Source organism: Meriones unguiculatus, chromosome 14, assembly GCF_030254825.1.
Source record: "Meriones unguiculatus strain TT.TT164.6M chromosome 14, Bangor_MerUng_6.1, whole genome shotgun sequence".
Lineage (NCBI taxonomy): Eukaryota > Metazoa > Chordata > Mammalia > Rodentia > Muridae > Meriones > Meriones unguiculatus.
Genome location: NC_083361.1, coordinates 31,215,352 through 31,230,888, shown reverse-complemented (window position 1 = coordinate 31,230,888; position 15,537 = coordinate 31,215,352). Strand labels below are relative to the sequence as shown.

The 15,537-nt window shown below is 39.5% G+C and overlaps 1 protein-coding gene across 1 annotated transcript; it reads right to left on the bottom strand.

Annotated features, from left to right (window-relative positions):
- Positions 1-250: 250 nt before the first annotated feature.
- LOC110540254 (olfactory receptor 5P6) lies at positions 251-8,220 on the bottom strand. Its single transcript, XM_021627056.2, has 2 exons — positions 8,173-8,220; positions 251-1,331 (listed from the first exon to the last, which is right to left on the bottom strand). Exon 2 carries the CDS (start codon positions 1,300-1,302, stop codon positions 358-360), a length of 945 nt encoding a protein of 314 aa, XP_021482731.1. The 5' UTR covers positions 1,303-1,331; positions 8,173-8,220; the 3' UTR covers positions 251-357.
- Between the last annotated feature and the right edge of the window lie 7,317 nt (positions 8,221-15,537).

Genomic DNA, 15,537 nt, shown 5'->3' with positions numbered 1-15,537 from the left:
TGTAAACAATGGATACACAGGTCAGAGAGGACAAAACTATAATTATAGAAGATTAATCTCTGGTGACTACTGAACAGCAAGAGATAGTTTATATATAGTTTATATATATAAATTTGCTTGGAGCAGGTGGCAAATATTTCTAACACCAAATATGTGATTTAATAGATACGTTACTTTCAGTGACTTGATATTTCTCAAGTAAAGAGAAAAGCACACTTCAGCAGAGCTACTTCATGTGATGCACCCTTGAGGCAGTGAAGAATGTTGGCATGTTCAAGGGTTCAAAAGAAAAAAAAATTTGATTTTGGAGTTTGGTGTATTATTATAATAGCATATGCCACAGAACAACAGATATCTCTAAGAGAATATTTTCCTACCAACCTGTCTCTTCAGAGCACCCTTAATTTCATTGTTCCTGAGGCTGTAGATGAGGGGGTTCAACATGGGGATCACCACCATGTAGAACACAGACACCACCTTGTTCTGATCAGTGGAGTAGCTGGACTTGGGCATCACATAAATGAATGTGATGGTCCCATAGAACAGAGTGACTGCAGTGAGGTGGGAGGTGCAGGTGGAGAAGGCCTTGTGGCGGCCCTCAGTGGAGCGCATCTTCAGGATGGTTATGAGGATGTAGATGTAGGAGACAGCAATGACAAACACTGTCACTACAATGATGGATCCAGCTGTGAATGAAGGAACAACTGCAGGGACACTGACATCAGAACAAGAGAGTTTTACTAATGGGGCAAAATCACAGAAAAAGTGATTGACAACATTGGGTCCGCAGAAGACTAATGAATAGAAACATACAGTAAAAGACCATGTATTAAGAAAGCCACCTATGTAGGCAATTAGGAGCAATTGGACACAGACTTGTGTGGACATTTTTGTTGAATAAAGCAATGGGTTGCAGATTGCCATGAAGCGATCATAAGCCATGGCAGCCAGAATGAAGCATTCAGTTGATCCAAAGAAGACAACTGAACCAAGCTGGATAGCACAACCAATGTAGGAGATGGTATTTCTCTCCACTAGGAAGTTGACAAGCATATTGGGTGTGACAGAGGACGAATAGCCTATGTCAGCAAAAGCCAAGTGGCTGAGAAAAAAGTACATGGGGTGATGGAGCTGGGAAGAGACTCTGATGAGAAGGATGGTGCTGAGGTTTCCAGACATAGTCACCAGGTAGATGCACAGGATGATGGTGAAGAGGACGAGTCTAAGGACTGGGTCATCAGTTAATCCCAATAAAATGAACTCTGTCACTGCAGTGTGGTTCCCATCCTCCTGGAAAGCCATGGGGCAGTGTAGCTGCTGCCAGGTCAAGGCTGTTGATGGAAATAGTATAGAAAGGGATTTGTAAGTATATCATTCTCATTAGCTCATACATGGAAGCTATATAGACAAATACATTACTAAAAATTGAACTTTCATGTATTGATTTTTGCTCTTAGAGCCTATGCTGTTGGTGTTCTATTCAGGAAATTGTCTCCTGAGCCAATAAGTTCCAGGCCCTTCCCTCCCTTTTCTTCTAATAGGTTTAGTGTGTCTGGTTTTACATTGGGTCTTTAATCCACTTGGACTTTAGTTTTGTGCAGGATGATAAATATAGATCTATTTGCATTTTTCTACATGTAGACATCAAGTTAGACCAGCACCATTTGTTGAAGATGCTATCTTTTGTGCATTGTATGGTTTTGGCATCTTTGTCAAAGGTCAGGTGTCCATAAGTGTGTGGGTTTATTTCTGGGTCTTCTATCCAATTCCTTTGATCCACCATTCTGTTTCTATGCCAGTACAATGTAGTTTTTATTACTATTGCTCTGTGGACCTCATGAAACTGAAAAGTTTCTGTAAAGCAAAGGACACTGTTGTCAGAACAAAACAACTGCCTACAGATTGGGAAAGGATCTTCACCAACCCTATATCTGACAGAGGACTAATTCCCACTATATAACTAAACAGCAACAAATAAAATAATCCAATTAAAAATGGGGTACAGAACTAAACAGAGAATTCTCAATAGAGGAATATTGAATAGCAGAGAAACACTAAAAGAAATGTTCAATGTCCTTAGTCATCAGGGACATGCAAATCAAAATGAACCTGAGATTTCACCTTTTACCCATCAGAATGGCTAAGATGAAAAATTTAAGTGACAACAATGCTGGTGAGGTTGTGGAGAAAGGGGAACCCTCCTCCACTGCTGGTAGGAATGTAAACTTATACAACCACTCTGGAAATCAATCTGGTGCTTCCTCAGACAACTAGGAATAGTGCTTCCTCAAGATCCAGCTATACCACTCCCAGGAATATATCCAAAAGACACTTAAGTATACAACAAGGACATCTGCTCAGCCATGTTTGTAGCAGCTTTATTTGTAATAGCCAGAAGCTGGAAACAGCCCAGATGCCCCTCAATGGAGGAATGGATGCACAAATTGTGGTACATCTACACAATGGAATAGTATTCAACGATAAACAAGGAGATCTCGAAATTTGTTGGTAAATGGTGGGAACTGGAAAAGATCATCCTGAGTGAGGTATCCCAGAAGAAAAGACACACAGTGTATATACTCACTCATAAGTGGATATTAGACATATAACATAGGATAAACATACTAAAACCTGTACACCAAAGGAAGCTAATCAGGAAGGAGGACTCTGGCTAAGATGTTCAATCCCCATTCAGAAAAGCAAAGAGGATGGACATCGGAGGAAGGAGAAAACAGGGAACAGGACAGGAGCCTATCAAAGAAGGCCTCTGAAAGGCTTTACCCTGCAGTGTATCAAGGCAGATGTTGAGACTCATAGCCAAACTTTGAGCAGAGTACAGGGAATCTTATGAAAGAAGTGGGAGATAGTAAGACCTGGAGAGGACAGGAGCTCCACAATGACAGCAACAGATCCAAAAAGTCTGGGCACAGGGGTCTTTTCTGAAATTGATACTCCAGCCAAGGACTACTCATGGAGATGGCCTGAACCCCTTCATGGAAGTAGCCTATGGCAGTTCACAGGAGCTGATTGGCCTGCTCTTTGATTAGCTACCCCTGAGCAGGGAGCAGCCTTGCCAGGCCACAGAATAAGACAATGCAGCCACTCCTGAAGAGACCTGATAGACTAGGATTAGAGGGAAGGGGAGGAGGACCTCCCTTATCAGTGGATTGGGAGAGGGTCACCGGTGGGGAAGAGGGAAGATGGGATTGGGAGGGGAGAAAGGAGGGAGGTACAGGGGGGATACAAAGTGAATAAACTGTAATTAATAAAAATAAAAATAATTTAAAAAATTGAACATCCAAATAACTCAATTAAAAATGGAATATAGATCTAAACACAAAATTCTTGACTGAGGAATCTCTAATGGCTGAGAAGCACTTAAAAAATGTTCAACATTCTTAGTCATCAGAGAAATGAAAATCAAAATGACTATGAGATTCCATATTATACTTGTCAGAATGACTAAGATCAAAACCTCAAATGATAGTTCCTGCTGGTTAGGATGGAGAGCAAAAAGAGCATTCCTCCGTTGCTGGAGAGAGGGCAAATTTATACAATCATTTTGGGAATCAATTTAGTTTCTCAGAACATTGGGAATAGTTCTACCTTAAGACCCAGCTATATCACTCTTGGGCATATATCCTAAAGATACTCCACCATACCACAGGGAAACTTGCTCAATTTTGTTCATAGAAGCTTTATTTGTAATAGTCAGAAACTAGAAACAACCTAGATGTTCCTCAACCAAACAATGGATTAAAAAATGTATATTAACCTACTAAAATCTGTACATCTAAAGAAACTAATCAAGAGGGAGGACTCTGGCTAAAATGCTCAATCCCCATCCAGAAAGGAAAAGAGGATGGACATCAGAAGAAGGAGAAAACAGGGAACAAGTTAGGAGCCTGACACAGAGGGCCTCTGAAACACTCTATCTTGCAGACTATCAAAGCAGATGCTGAGACTTATGGCTAACCTTGGGCAGAGTGCAGGGAATCTTACAAAAGAAGTGGGAAATAGTAAGATCTAGAGAAGAGAGAAGCCCCACAAGGAGAGAAACAGTCTGAGCACAGGGGTCTTTCCTGAGGCTCAGACTCCAACTAAGTAGCATGCATGGAGATAACCCAGAACCCCTGCACTGATGTAGCCCATGACAGTTCAGTCTCCCAGTAGGTTCTATAGTAATGGGAACAGGGACTGTCTCTGACATGAACTGATTGGCCTGCTCTTTGATCACCTCCCCCTGAGGGGGGAGCAGCCTTACCAGGCTACAGAGGAAGACAATGCAGCCACTCCTGATGAGCCCTAACAGACTAGGATCAGAAGGAAGGAAAAGAAGACCTCCCCTACCAGTGGACTTGGGTAGGAGGAGGAAGTGAGAGATTGGGAGGGGTGGAGGGAGGGAACTACAGGGGAGAATACAAAGTAAATAAGGTGAAATTAATAAAAAATTAAAAAAGAAAATATATATTCACAAGGGAATATTATTCAGTCATTAAAAACAATGACATCATGAAATTTGCAGGCAAATGGATGGAAACAGAAAGGTAACCCACACTTATCAAAACAAATATGATGTGTACTCACTTATACGTGGATATTAGTCATAATATACAGAATAACCATGTTCCAATTTACAGACTGAAAAAAATTAAATAACAAGAAAGGCTCAAGGGGGGATGCTGGAATTTTAGTGAGAAGAGGAAATCGATTAGACATTGGGGGTGGATAGAAGGAGGAAGATTGGGTAGAGTGGGGGATGAGGTTGGGTTGAGAACAGGAGGAATGAGTTGTGGGAGGACAAATGGAGAGATTACTGACAGAGACAACTGGATTGCAGGGGTGGTGGGTGGGAGAGGTATCTCTTGGATGAGCTAGAAATATAGAACAGTCCCAAGACTCTATGAAGGTGACCCTAGCTAAGACTCCTAGCAATGAGGGATATGGAGCCTGAACTGGCTATGTCTTGTAACCTGGCAAGACTTCCAATGGAGGTACTGGGACAACAACACAGTCACAAAACCTTTGACCCACAATTTGTCCTGTCTACAAGATGTGCAGGGATAGCAGATGGAGCATAACTTGAGGGAGGGGCCCAGCTTGATGACTGGCCCAGCTTGAGATCCATGCATGATTGGGAGCCCACCCCTGACACTATTAATGCTATTCTGCTATATTTGCAGGAGCCTAGCATAAAGAGGCTTCACCCAGCAACTGATTGGAACTGATGCAGTGACCCACAGCCAAACACTAAGTGGAGCTCTGGGAATCCTGTGGGAGACAGGGAGGGAGGATTGAAGGAGCTAGAGGGGTCAAGGACACCACAAAAAAACCTACCAAATCAATTAACCTGGGCCCATAGAGACTCGGAGATTCTGAACTGCCAACCAGAGAGCATGCACAGAACAGACCCGGGCACTCTGCCCACATGTAACAGTTGTGCAGTTGGGTCTTCATGTGGGACTCCTAAATCAGGAGCAGGGGCTGTTTCTAACTACCTTGCCTGCCTTTGGATCCCTTCCCCCTAACTAGCCTTGTCTAGCTCAATAGAAGAAGATGCTCCTGGTCTTACAGCAACTTGATATGCCAAGGCTGGTTGATATCCATGGGAGGCCTTCCCTTTTCTGAGGAGAAGGAGAAAAGGGGTAGATGGTGGGAGAGGTGAGAGAGAGGGACTGGGAGGAGAGGAGAGGTGGGAAGCTACAATCTGTAAAGTAAATAATTTAACAATAAGAAAGGGCAAGTTGAAAAAAATTAAACTTAAATTTTGTTTTATTTTATACTAAGGATTGTGTTCAATGTTTATTGGTTTATGTGCAATGGAGCTCTATAATTTACCTTTTTTTAAAAGGTGGAACAATAGTCTCAAGCAAATAAATATGTTTTTAATCCATATGTCATATGTCATAAATATGTTTTTAATTCAAAGATTAAAAAATGAAACTTTAGAGAATATTTAAAATTGTCTTAGTATATAAAAAACAAACACATAAAACCTCAAATTGTTTCTGTCTCAGCTGGAACACTGAGCCTGAGTGGCATTTATGTCATGCTTACTAGATGATGGGCACAAAATTACCATTGTGCATTTAATTCTATTAAATATCCATAAAATTATTAAGTATTTTTATTATTTCCAACTTACTATTGCAGATACTAAGTTGGAAAATGTCCAGTAATTTATCTAAGATTGTCTATATTAATAAAATCAGAATGTGAATCTCCAAGTTGGATTTGGTTTATTCTTTTTGTAACTATTCCTCAAATGAAATTACTTATTAGGTACAATGGAGTAGGATATCTTGTAAATAGAAAGAAAATAGGTTAAACATTCAGTTCTGATGGCCAGTGTATAAAGAGATCTCTAGTTATTTACATGATTTACATTGTCTGTCACAAGGACATTTGCTCAACCATGTTTGTAGCAGCTTTATTTGTAATAGTCTGAGTCTGGAAACAACCTAGATGTCCCTCAACAGAGGAACGGATACAGAAATTGTGCTACATTTACACAATGGAGTACTACTCAGCAATTAAAAACAAGGAAATCATGAAATTTGCAGGCAAATGGTGGGAACTAGAATAGATCATCCTGAGTGAGGTATCCCAGAAGCAGAAAGACACAAATGGTATTACTCACTTATAGGTGAATATTAGTCATTTAATATAAGATAAACATACAAAAATTATTACTCCTAAAGAAGCCAAACAAGAAGGAGGACCCTAGGGAAGCTGCTCAGTCCTCAACTCAGAAAGCAAATGGGATAGATATCGGAAGCTGAAGAAAACAGGGAACAGGACAGGAGCCTACCACAGAGAGCCTCTGAAAGACTCTATCCAGCAGGATATCAAAGCAGATGCTGAGACTCATAGCCGAACTTTGGGCAGAGTGCAGGGAATCTTATGGAAGAAGGGGGAGATAGAAAGACCTGGAGGGAACAAGAGCTCCACAAAGAGAGCAACAGAACCAAAATTCTGTGCCCAGGGGTCTTTGCAAAGACGGATACTCCAACCAAGGACCATGCATAGAGAGGACCTAGGCTCCCTGCTCAGAGGAAGCCCAGAGGCTGCTCAGTTACCAACTGGGTTCCCTAGTAAGGGGAGCAAAGACTGTCTCTGACATGAACTCAGTGGCTGGCTCTTTGATCACCTCCCCCTGGGGGAGGTGAGGCTGTACCAGAGGAAGACAATGCAGCCAGTCCTGATGAGACCTGTTAGGCTAGGATCAGATGGAAGGGGAGGAGGACTTCCCTTATCAGTGGACTTAGGGAGGGGCATGGAAGGAGAACAGGGAGATAGGGTGGGATCGGGAGGGGGTAAGGAATGGGGGTATAGCTGGGATACAAAGAGAATAAACTATAATAATCAAATAAATAAATAAATACAAATGAAAGAAAGAAAAAATAAAAAACCTTATACAATCTCATTGAAAAGAAGAAAAAATAAAAAAGTTGAAACTAAACCTTTGCATAAATTTATCATTCTAAACAATGCTAATTAAGCCATTACTTTGTTCATCCACTAAAATATCAATCCAAGCATTATGCAAAGTGTTACATAAACATCAGAACAGTATTGTGATGTTGTTTATTTATCTGCATAAAATCTTTTCTTAGCATAACAATATTATCTAACTGCAACATGTTGGAATGAAATAATGTGACTTTTACCATTGTGTACTAGTGAATACATTTGGATACTAGACAGGTAAACAGTGAACTTTGTTAGGTTCTCATAGCTGGAGATGAAGCTGACTCACTTACCGAGATTCTGGCCTTGATATTCTAGTCATTATCGAAAGTGTCTAGTGTCTGCAATGCTGCAGGGAATTCAATAATACACAAAGTAGTTTTCCCAAAAGATATTTTGATATTGCTCTGTTAAATCATTTCAAAGACTAACTTTTTTAAACATTATGTTTGAATGCTAAGTATATGCTGTTAAACCTGTGTAGAATTCTGGTATTATTGTTGTATAAATTAAAACTGAAATTATGCCAATGTAGCCATAAAGAAAAAATTAATTTAATCCACTCAAAGGTGCCAACTGAATATGTCTACTCTATTTCTAAATGATAGCTGGGGGACACAATTTTGAAGAGTACATATACATGTTTTCAAGCAGTAAAGGGAAATCAATAAATCAGATTAATTCACAAAACCTAAATCTTACCTCATAAACTCAGAATCAGTCCAGAGTGCAGGCAGAAATCCAAAGTTATTCTGATCATACAGTTCTAAGCTGTCTTTTATTGCTGTTTTTGCTAGGTCTCTGATAAGTCTAGAGAGTCAAAAGTGACTTGGAGCACACAAGGGAGTATTATCATGTTCTCTAGTGACTATTGAACAGTTTGTTTCACACAAACAACGTAATCTTTAAGGATTACATCAATTCTCATTCTTAATTTTGTATAAACACAAGTGTGTTTTTATTTTTTATTTATAAGAAACATAAATTATCTGACACACTAAAAGTTTTATGTTTCTATCAGTATTTCAGAGTAATGGATACTCAGCTTCATATATAAAAGTGTAACATTACCTTTCTATCATTAAGTATCTTTAATTTTTTTCTCATTAATGTATTTATTTATTTACTTTATTTCCTCATCACAGCCACCCCCTCTTCTCCTCCAGGCCCCACTTTCCACCCTCTTCTCCCTTTCCCTCATCCCTTTCTCCCAAGAAAATGAGAGCCCTCCCCCTCCCCATACCAACCATGCCAGTAAGTACTACAAGGTGAATCAGGACTAAACACATTCATTTCCACTGAGGCCAGACAAGGCTTCCTAGCTGGAGGAAAGCAAGCAACACAATCCATGATAGAGACAGCCTTGTTCCACTTGCTAGCAAACCCACATGAAGCCCAAGATGCCAATCAGCTACATATCTGTAGGGGTCCAGTCCATGCATGCTCTTTGGATGGTGGTTCTGTGAGCCCCCATGGGCCAGGTTAGTTGACTTTGTAGGTATTCTTGAGGTGTCCTTGACCTCTCCAGGTGTCTCTATCCATCCCCCAACTCTTCTACAGGACTTCTAGAGCTCCACCTAATGTTTTGCTGTATCCTGCTTTCATCAGCTGCTAGGTGAAGTCTCTTAGAGAACAGATATGTTAGGCTCCTGTCTGCAAGCAAAGCAGAATACCATTAATAGTGTCAGGGGTTGGCTTTCTCTCATGAGGTGGGACTCAAGTTGGGCCAGACATTTGTTAGACATTCTCCCAATCTCTGCTTCATCTTTATCCCCACACTTTCTGTAAGTGGAATTCTCACCTGGCTACAGAAAATCAGGCTCCATAGCTCCCTCTGTTAGGGATCTCAGCTAACGTCACCTCTATAGACTCCAGGAAACCTTCCGTGTCCCAGAGATATTACCTCACAGATTTCCATTCTCTCTCCTGTTCTCCACCTCTGACCTCCCTCTCCCTACTCCTGATCCTCACCCCTGTTAGCCTCTCTACTCCCTCTCTTAGATAGTTCCCTCCATTTACTTCAGATGTCCTCTTTTGACTAAGATTCAAACATCCTCTCTTGGGTCCTCCTTGACATTTTTGGGTCAGTGGATTGCAGTGTGGCTAACCTACACATTATAGATAATGTCCACTTAGAAGTGAGTACATACCATGTGTATCTTTCTGGGTCTGGGTTACCTCACTCAGGATATCTTTTTTCTTTTTCTTTTCTTTTTTTAAATTTTATTTTATTTTATTAATTACACTTTATTCACTTTGTATCCCCCCATAAGTCACTCCCTCCTCCCCTCCGGTCCCATTCTCTCTCCCCTTTCTGCATGCATGCCCCTCCCCAAGTCCACTGATAGGGGAGGTCCTCCTCTCCTTCCTTCTGATCTTAGTCTATCAGATCACATCAGGAGTGACTGCATTGTCATCTTCTGTGGCCTGGTAAGGCTGCTCCCCACTCAGGGGGAGGTGATCGAAGAGCAGGCCAATCAGATTATGGCAGAGGCTGTCCCTCTTCTCATTACTATGAAACCCACTTGGACACTAAACTGCCATGGACTACATCTGTGCAGGAGTTCTAGGTGATCTCCATGCCTGGTACTTGGTTGGAGTATGAGTCTCTGGGAGACCCCTGTGTTCGAATTTTCTGGTTCTGTTGCTCTCCTTGTGGGGTTCCTGTCCTCTCCAGATCTTACTATTTCTACTTCTTACATAAGATTCCATGCACACTGCCCAACAGTTGGCCATAAGTCTCAGTGTCTGTTTTGATAGTCTGCAGAGCAGAGCCTTTCAGAGGCTCTCTGTGGCAGGTTCCTAGGTTGTTTCCCATTTTCTTCTTCTTCTGATGTCCATCCTCTTTGCCTTTCGGAATGGGAGTTGAGCGTTTTAGTCAGGGTCCTCTCTCTTGATTAGTTTCTTTAGATGTACAGATTTTAGTAGGTTTATCCTATGTTATATGTCTATATGAGTGAGAATATACTGTGTGTGTCTTTCTGCTTCTGGGACAGCTCACTCAGGATGATCCTTTCCAGGTCCCACCATTTAGCTGCAAATTTCATGATTTCATTATTTTTCATTGCAGATTAATACTCCATTGTGTAGATGTACCACAATTTCTGCATCTATTCTTCAGTTGAGGGGCATCTGGGTTGTTTCCAGCTTCTGACTATTACAAATAATGTTGCTACAAACATGGTTAAGCAAATGTCCTTATTATGTACTTGAGCTCCTTTTGGATATATGCCTAGGAGTGGTATGGCTGGATCTTGAGGAAGCACTATTCCTAGTTGTCTGAGAAAGCGCCAGACTGATTTCCAGAGTGGTTGTACAAGTTTACATTCCCACCAGCAGTGGAGGAGGGTTCTTCTTTCTCCACAACCTCTCCAGCATATGTTGTCACTTGAGTTTTCATCTTGGCCATTTTGATGGGTGTAAGGTGAAATCTTAGGGTTGTTTTGATTTGCATTTCCCTAATGGCTAATGACATTGAGCATTTCTTTAAGTGTTTCTCTGCCATTCGATATTCCTCTACAGAGAGTTCTCTGTTTAGCTCTGTTCCCCATTTTTTAATTGGATTACTTGGTTTGCTGCTTTTCACCTTCTTTAGTTCTTTATATATACAGGATATTAGCCCTCTGTCAGATAAAGGGTTGGTGAAGATTCTTTCCCAATCTGTAGGCAGTCGTTTTGTTTTGATGACAGAGTCCTTTCCTTTACAGAAGCTTTTCAGTTTCATGAGGTCCCATTTATCTAAGATTGTTGCTCTTAGAGCCTGTGCTGTTGGTATTCTCTTCAGGAAGCTTTCTCCGGTGCTGATGACTTCAAGGGTATTCCCCACTTTTTCTTCTAACTGATTTAATGTGTCTGGTTTTATGTTGAGGTCTTTGATCCACTTGGACTTCAATTTTTGCAGGGTGATAAGTATGGATCTATTTTCATTTTTCTACATGTAGACATCCAGTTAGACCAGCACCATTTGTTGAAGATGCTGTCTTTTTTTCCATTGATGGTTTTGGCATCTTTGTCAAAGGTCAGGTGTCTATAACTGTGTGGGTTTATTTCTCGGTCTTCTGTTTGTTCCATTGATCCACCAGTCTGTTTCTATGCCAGTACCATGCAGTTTTTATAACTGTTGCTCTATAATACAGCTTAAGATCAGGGATGGAGATACCTTCAGAAGATCTTTTATTATAGAGGATTGTTTTAGCAATTCTGGGTTTCCTGTTATTCCATATGAAGTTGAGAATTTTTCTTTCTAGGTGTGTAAAGAATTGTGTTGGCAATTTGATGGGAATTGCATTGAATCTGTGGATTACTTTTGGTAAGATGGCCATTTTTACTATGTTAATCCTGCCAAGCCATGAGCATGGGAGATCTTTCCATCTTCTGATATCTTCTTCTAATTCTTTCTTCAGAGACTTAATTTTTTTTTCATACAATTCTTTGACTTGATTGGTTAGGGTTACACCAAGGTACTTTATGTCATTTGTGGCTATTGTGAAGGGTGTTGTTTCCCTAATTTCTTTCTCAGCCTTTTGTCTTTTGTATACAGGAGGGCTACTGATTATTTTTAGTTAATTTTGTATCCAGCCACTTTGCTGAAGGTGTTTATCAGTTATAGGAGTTCCCTGGTAGATTTTTTGGGGTCACTCATGTATACTATCATATCATCTGCAAATAGTGATAATTTGACTTCTTCCTTTCTAATATGTATCCCCTTGATCTCCTTCAATTGTCTTCTTGCTCTAGCAAAGACTTCCAGAACTATGTTGAAGAGATATGGAGAGAATGAGCAGCCTTGTCTTGTCCCTGATTTCAGTGGGATTACTTTAAGTTTCTCTCTGTGAGTTTTGATGTTGGCTATAGGTTTGCTGTATATTGCCTTTACTATGTTTAGGTATGTGCCTTGTATCCCTGATCTCTCCAAGACTTTTAATATGAATGGATGTTGGATTTTGTCAAATGCTTTTCCAGCATCTAGGGAGATTATCATGTGTTTTTTTTTTTCTTTCAGTTTGTTAATATGGTGGGTCACATTGATGGATTTCTGTATATTTAACCACCCCTGCATACCTGGGATGAAGCCTACTTGGTCATCGTGGATGATATCTTTGATGTGTTCTTGTATTCAGTTTGCAAGTATTTTGTTCAGTATTTTTGCATCGATGTTCATAAGGGAGATTGGCCTAAAATTCTCCTTCTTTGTTGGGTCTTTGTGAGGTTTAGGTACCAAGGTGACTGTGGCTTTGTAGAATGAGTTTGGTAATGTCCCTTCTGTTTCTATTTTGTGGAATAGTTTGAAGAGAGCTGGAGTTAGCTCTTCTTTGAAGGTCTGGTAGAATTCTGCATTGAAACCATCTGGTCCTGCTTTTTTCTTCTTTTAACTGTTAATATCTCTTTTAAAAATTATTTATTGTTTTATTAATTACAATTTACTTTGTATCTGAGCTATAGCCCCCTCCCTAGACCCTTCCCAATCTCACCCTCCCTCCCTCATCTCCTCCTAAGGATGATCTTTTCTAGTTCAATCTACTTTCCTGCTTATTGTTTTCATTTTTAATGACTGAGTAGTATTTCACTGTGTAAAGTTATCACAGTTTCTCTATCCATTCTTTGGTTGAGGGACATCTAAGTTGTTTCCAGTTTCTGGCTATTACAAATAAAGCTTCAGTGAACATAGTTGAGCAAGTGTCCTTGTTGTATGGTGGAGCATCTTTTGTGTATATGCCTAGGAGTGGTATAGCTGGTTCTTGAGGTAGATCCATTTCCAGTTTTCTGAGATTCCTCCAGATTGACTTCCACAGTGGTTATACAAGTTTGCACTCCCACCAGCTATCAAGGAGTGTTCCCCTTGTTTTACATCCTCAACAGCATGTGCTGTCAGTTGAGTTTTTGATCTTAGCCATTCTGACAGATGTAAGATGGAATCTCAGAGTCATTTTGATTCGCATTTCTCTGATGACTTTTAGGACATTGAACATTTCTTTAAGTGTTTCTCAGATATTAGAGATTCCTTTGAATTCTCAGTTTAGGTTCTCTACCCCGTTTTTAATTGGGTTATTTGGTTTGTTGATGTTAAATTTCTTGAGTTCTTTATATATTTTGGATATACTGTTGTATGTAAGGTTGGTGAAGATATTTTCCCATGTTACAGGCTGCTGTTTGGTCCTTTGCCTTACAGAAGCTTTACAGTTTCATGTGATCCCATTTATTAATTGTTGATCTTAGCAGTTGGTGTTCTATTCAAGAAGTTGCCTCCTGTGCCAATGAATTCAAGGCTATTCCCCATTTTTTGTTCTTCTATTAGATTTAGTGTATCTGGTTTTATGTTTAGGTATTTGATATGCTTAGACTTGAGTTTTGTGCAAGGTGATAAATATGGATCTATTTACATTTTTCTACATGTAGCTATCCAGTTAGACCAGCACCTTTTGTTGAAAGTACTTTATTTTTTTCCCATTGTTTGGTTTTGGCTTCTTTGTTAAAAATCAGGTATCTGTAGGTGTGTGAGTTTATGTCTGGGTATTTCATTCAATTCCATTGATCAACCAGCCTGTTTCTATTGAAGTTCCATGCAGTTTTTTTTTGTTTTGTTTTTGGTTTTTTTTTTTACTATTGCTCTGTAGTACAGCTTGAAGTCAGGGATGAAGATAAGTCCAGAAGTTATTTTATTGTACAGGATTGTTTTAGCTATTCTGGGTTTTTGTTTTATTCATATGAAGTATAGGATTGTTCTTTCAAGGTCTGTAAATAATTGTGTTTGTATTTTTTACGAGGATTACATTGATTCTGTGGTTTGTTTTTTATAAGCTGGCCAGTTTTACTATGTTATCCTACCAATCCATGAGCATGGGAGATCTTTCCATTTTTTAATATCTTCATTTTTTTTTCTTCTTCAGAGACTTGAAGTTCTTGTCATACAGGTCTTTTATTTTCATGGTTAGAGTTACAACAAGATATTTTATATTATTTGTGGCTAATGTGAAGGCTGTTGTTTCCCTAATTTTTCCTCAGAGTGTTTATTATTTCTATAAAGGAAGGCTGCCAATTCTTTTCAGTTAATTTTTTATCCAGACACTTTGCTGAAGGTATTTATTAACTGTAGGAGTTCTTGGTAGAATTTTGGGTGTCACTTAGGTATACTATCATATCATCTGCAAAGAGTGATACTTTGACTTCCCGTTTTCTAATTTGTATTCATCTTCTTGATCTCCTTTAGTTTTCTTATTGCTCTAGCTTGAACTTCAAGTGCTATATTGAAGGAGAGAGTGGGCAGCCTTGTCTTGTTCTTGATTTTAGATGAATTGCTTTAAGTTTCTCTCCATTTATTCTGATGTTGGCTATTGGCTTGCTGTATATTGCCTTTATTGTATTTAGGGATCTCCCTTGTATCCCTGATCTCTCCAAGACTTTTTACATGAAGGTGTGTTGGATTTTGTCAAAGGCTTTTTCAGCATCCAATGAGATGATCATGTGGGTTTTTCTTTTCTTTCAATTTGTTTATTTGGTGGGTTATATTGGTGGATTTTTATATGTTGAACCATCCCTGCATCCTTGGGATGAAGCATCCTTGATCATGGTAAGTGATGTTTTTGATGTGTTCTTGGATTCAGTTTGTGAATTTTTTATTGAGTAATTTTTAGCATCAACGTTCATAAGGGAGATTGGTCTGAAATTCTCTTTCTCTGTTGAATCTTTGTTTAGTTTAGGTATTAGGGTGCCTGCGGCTTCACAGAATGAGTCTGGCAATGTTCCTTCTGTTTCTGTTTTGTAGAATAGCTTAAGAAGTGTTGGTATTAGTTCGCCTTTGAAGCTGGCTGAATTCTTTGCTAAAACCATAAGGCCCAGAGCTTTTGTTGTTGTTAGCAGACTTTTAATGACTGCTTCTTTCTTAGGGGCTATAGGACTATTTAAATAGTTTACCTGATCTCTATTTAACATTGGGAAGTGGTATCTATAAAGAAAATCATCATTTTCATTCAGATTTTCCAATTTTGTAGAGTACAGACTTTTGAAGAATGATTTAATGCTTCTTTGGACTTCCTAAGTGTCTGTTGTTACTTCACCCTTTCCATTTCT